The following is a 4,968-nucleotide window of genomic DNA, read 5'->3' as shown; positions in this document are numbered from 1 at the left end:
TACCTTTTGGCTTAAAAACTCTAGTTTTCAAACACAATCTCAAACATGCTCTTATAATACGTTGATCTCGGCTAAGTCTAATATGACTATCTTCTCTCCTTCTAGTTAATGCCTTTTTAAATTCGGTTTTGATGCCTCCTTCATATTGTAACCTTTCGAAATAAAAATTTAGATACAAGGGATAGATTGAATGACAAGAAATAATGCTTCATAAAGCAAAAGTTACTAGATCGAATGACCATGTCCTATTTCCCTAAAAAAAATAAAAAAAAAAATAAAAAATAAAAAACGGATGATAAACGAGGAAAATGAATTTAATCTAGTGGCCTCTACTTCATGAGGCATGATCTCCAACCGATTCAGTTATCATTTAGAGACGACTTTAAACTTATTCTTAATAGGAGTCAAGTCTAATTTTTTAAGCTTAAAAATACATATAACTTTATAAAAAATATTTAAAATAAAATTTGTAAAAAGGGTGATCTATATATGGTTTCGTCTCACCTACATTGTGTGATGTGAATAAAAAGGAGTAATAGTAGAAATTCTTGAATTATTTTTTTGTTTTTTTTTTAAATGAAGTCAATTGAGACTATCATATTAATATTTTAAATAAATAAGAAAAAAAATATAAAAATATAATATATAATTCAAATAAAAAATAATAAATAAATAAATAAAGAGTTAGGTGTAAGAGCATTCCCAGCAGACTCCCTATAAGGGAGTTTGTTCCCTATGTGTAGGGAATATGTCCAAAAAATCACAAAAAATGTCCCACAGCAAATTCCCTAAATGAGCGTCAACCATGAGGATCGCTACAGTAGAACCCAAAGTATAGGGTTCCACTATTGTGATCCTTATGATTATTAAATTCAAAAAAAACATTTCTCTCTCTTCTTTATACTCTCCTCTCTCCTCTTACAATTCTCTCTCCTCTCATATATATAATATAATTAAAAAAACAAATATTTTAATGATATAGGGAATAATTAAGGGAAGCAATTGGAGTGTATTTTGACATAAGGAAGCAAAAAGTAGTTTGAATCCTTAAATATAGGGAAAATGACGAGGAAGCTGCTGGGAATGCTCTAAGAAAGAATTGAGCTTGTTTGCTAATGTCCTTTGGGACCGCTTTTGCTTTAAAGTAAAAAAATGTAAAAAATATATATATATATTAACAAATAACTCAACATATATAAAATATTAAAAATTATTTTTATTTTTTATGTCACACTATAATTAAAAAATAACCTTAGAAAGAAATAGCAAACAATAAATATCATAGAATGATTTTTTTTTTTTTTTTTTTGTTTTGGTAAGAATCAAAGAATGATTTATGATATTATATTAATAATTTTTGTGAAACGAAAAGTCAAACAATGCAGAAGAGGGCACGTCAGTAAATAGTAAACAAAGATTCGATAAGGCCGCCTGGGAAATGGGGTATAGTGGCCGAGAGCGACGGGGCTTCTGACGTGGCAGTCAACGCGCGAAGATGAGCTCACCACTCCGCGTCCAAACCGCGTAACCGCCCCAGCGGGAATTACTACGCACCAGTACTATTATCGTCTTCATAATATTATTATTATTATTATTATTATAATAATAATAGAACCTTTTTCCACAAAACGATACTAGTACTCAATCACTACGCGTAGGACGCGTAGAGTCATCATCTTGTTCCCTGCACCGGGTTGCATGCCTAGCCGGTGGATCCCATGTTTCCTAACCGGTCATCTGTCAGATCGACCTCTTGGCTAATACGTGTCAGCATCGCGTGAGAATATTAGGATGTAACTGTCATCTTTTCTGAAAGCTCATTAATTTTGAGGACCTTTCTTCGCGTCTAGTGAAGATTCAATTACCTGAAATGCCCCTTATAGGATGGCTTAACACACTCCCTCAAGTGAGTAGAGCTCACTTGAGGACGAGGGGGACATCGCGGTCATTTTAGGAACCTCCTTTGCCAAAAGCTGTAAATATGTGGCAAGTATTGGGGTTAAAACGGTCTAAAATGATTAAAGTGCTGAAACCATAAACAAAAAATAACAAAAGAATAGGTCCGGGTGCAGGGCAATTAATGGCAAAGGCCCATATAAAATGCCAGCTTTTGTCCTTAAAAATAGAACAACCTCTTTCTCTCTTGTCTCACAAACACCCCCCCTCTTTTCCTCCATAGCAATTCCTCCTCCTTTTACAAAGAAAGAAAGAGCGAAGTTTTGAAGAAAAAGAATGGCGGACCAGCTCACCGACGACCAGATCTCTGAGTTCAAGGAGGCCTTCAGCTTGTTCGACAAGGATGGCGATGGTCCGACTCTCTCTCTCTCTCTCTCTCTCTCTCTCTCTCTCTTCGATTAAACTGATGCCTTTTCGTTTTGCTCAGATCCACTTTTCTTTGTCTATGGATTTCTATGGATCTCTGTTTCTCTGCCTCAAGCATTATGTGGTTTCCGTTTCTACTTTTCTTCTGATTCTTTTCTGCGTCACGCGTTTTGATTGTGCTTAACCTGATTTTTTTGGTCGCGCGTCTTTCTGTGGTTTGGATCGTCTCTATGTTACCAGACTGTTTCTTTTCTTATTTTTGATGATTATGCACCGTTTGCTTGCGGCCCAAATTTATGTTGGGGGGGGGGGGGGGAAACAGAGATCAACAAATTAACAGATTGAATCTCGGATTTGTTTATCGCGGGGGAAAACAAATAATCTAAAAAGGTTTGCGCAAGATGAGAAGAGAATGTAATTTATAAGATTGATTCGAAGTTATAATTCCCCCCTCAGGAATGAAACAGATATGGTTCTGATATGCATGACTTTGTTATCTGAAAATCCAAGCAGTGGTTGTTGTTGCTTCAATTAATAATTCGATTTTATTAGGTTTCCTAAACCCTGATGCGGAATCTAGATGAACGTGTTTTTATTGTCGAAAATTTAGATTAGTAGTTTTGGTAGGGATTATGTTTTCCTCCATTTATCTTTATATGGAGCCTTGTGCTTCAAGTTGGTGCTTTTTTTTTAAAATAAATAAATAAATAAATATTTTGCAATGGTATCTAATCGCTGATATTGATTGTTCAATAGAGTTTCGTCGATATATTTTCAAGTGTTTTTTTCATTAAAATTCTTCATATGTTCTTGTAAAGCACAAGGTGAGTATGGCATTTATTCATTAAAAGAGGAAACAGCTAATATCAATTCTATGTTTTTTGTTTCCTGGAAACTATGATATTTTTTTTTGCGATTGTTTTTTATCACACAATTTTGCAAAGATGTGACTCTAGAGCATAAAATCTGCCATTGTGCGTCAAATGTGGTTCCTATGATAAGGAAATTTGTTAATACTTTTGAGTTGATAAAGTAGCAATGTTTTGACATGCTGAAGAAATCGGTCTGTTAGTGAAGTTCTTAATTTATGTCTTTATTAACTTTCAACGCAGGCATGTCTGCTCACACAAATGTTGAATTTAAAATTTTGCTAGATTGCAATTGGGCATTTAAATAATTTGCCATTTTATTCAATGAGTTTGGCTGGTAAATATGATTTTTGTGAGAACCAGACAAGCCAAAGTTAGTCAATGAAGTATGCCATATATGTTCCTTGAGATAAAGAAGATTTTGAAACTCCATAGATTTTTCATTATGGTTCACTTCTCCTGCTTGGTTGCTTGTAAATTTAACTTCTGTTATATGTTGAAAATGGTTGTTAGGCTTGTGCTTTTGGTTGGCAAGTCAGTTTCTATGAAATTGGTACTTGTTTCTCTAACTGGATAAATGGAAATATATGGTTGATTTTAATGATTTGAATTACAGGCTGCATCACTACCAAGGAGCTTGGGACTGTGATGAGGTCACTTGGCCAGAACCCAACTGAAGCAGAGCTTCAGGACATGATCAACGAAGTTGATGCAGATGGAAACGGGACAATTGACTTCCCTGAGTTCCTGAACCTCATGGCCAGGAAGATGAAAGACACCGACTCGGAGGAGGAGCTTAAAGAGGCATTCCGAGTTTTTGACAAGGACCAGAATGGGTTCATCTCTGCTGCTGAGCTGCGCCATGTGATGACCAACCTTGGGGAGAAGCTCACCGACGAAGAAGTTGATGAGATGATCAGGGAGGCTGATGTTGATGGCGATGGCCAGATAAATTATGAGGAGTTTGTCAAGGTGATGATGGCTAAGTGATGAGTGCCTCTCCACCAAAACCTTGATGAGAATTATCTTTTATAACCAAAAAAAAAAAAAAAAAAAGGTAAAAAAAAAAGGGAGAACCGGGTTGATGAATATGGTGGGGCTTGTAGTTTTTTGGTTTTTTTTTTTTTTTTTTTTTTCAATTTTCATTTGATGCTTTTGCCCCTACAGGAAGTAGTAGTATGTTCTGCTGCTGCTGATGGTGGTGGAAGCTATGTTTATCCTTAATGTGTCTTGTGACAAAGTGTCTTGGCAGTTTTAATATTTCTTTTTTGTTCTCATGTGAAACTGAACTACCTGGGAGGATCTAATGTTCTATGTTGATTGGATGACTCATTTTATTGGTACTGTACTTGTTAATGCTTTAACAGTAGGTATGTGTTCAAAAGGAAGTCATGCATAAGAAATGTGTTAATCATATCCTTGGTGCATTTTAAGCTTGCAGTAATTCATGAGCGCAGGGCTTATGGCCATGGATTTTTGTACCAATGAGCCCTAATGCATTTTTATTCAGGGCATTATGGCCCTAATCAGTGACCGATTCAAGCCAAAGATATGGAAAAACACAAGTAAAGCTAATTCAGAAAGTTTTTCTTCCTTCTATGGTTGTAGCTTTTATTTAGAGTTGCTTCAAATGTTTAGGATCACCCCCTTATTGTAAACTTTATGGAGTTATTTTCCTCTTATCCTTTTTTCTATTTTTGGCCCGGGGTAGTAAACATTAGGGAGGAGGGCAAGATGTATTTTCCCTCCTCTTGGCAAGATGGTTTATGGATATGGA

General features: G+C 35.5%; 1 protein-coding gene across 1 annotated transcript; it reads left to right on the top strand.

Moving 5' to 3' along the window:
- The first annotated feature begins 2,115 nt into the window (after positions 1 to 2,115).
- On the top strand, positions 2,116 to 4,534 carry LOC132162555 (calmodulin-7). The gene is made up of 2 exons (XM_059572801.2): positions 2,116 to 2,308; positions 3,808 to 4,534. The coding sequence occupies exons 1-2, from the start codon at positions 2,233 to 2,235 to the stop codon at positions 4,179 to 4,181; spliced, it is 450 nt and encodes a 149-aa protein (XP_059428784.1). The 5' UTR covers positions 2,116 to 2,232; the 3' UTR covers positions 4,182 to 4,534.
- Positions 4,535 to 4,968: the final 434 nt, after the last annotated feature.

This window comes from Corylus avellana, chromosome 10, assembly GCF_965113065.1.
Source record: "Corylus avellana chromosome 10, dhCorAvel1.hap1.2, whole genome shotgun sequence".
Lineage (NCBI taxonomy): Eukaryota > Viridiplantae > Streptophyta > Magnoliopsida > Fagales > Betulaceae > Corylus > Corylus avellana.
The sequence above is the reverse complement of the archived record's forward strand: the minus strand, read 5'-3'. Positions and strand labels throughout refer to the sequence as shown.

Coding starts and splice junctions, on each gene's coding strand:
- LOC132162555 (XM_059572801.2), top strand. CDS start 2,233: ATGGCGGACCAGCTCACCGACGACCAGATCTCTGAGTTCAAGGAGGCC. Junction 2,309..3,807: donor GTTCGACAAGGATGGCGATG/GTCCGACTCTCT, acceptor TTTGAATTACAG/GCTGCATCACTACCAAGGAG.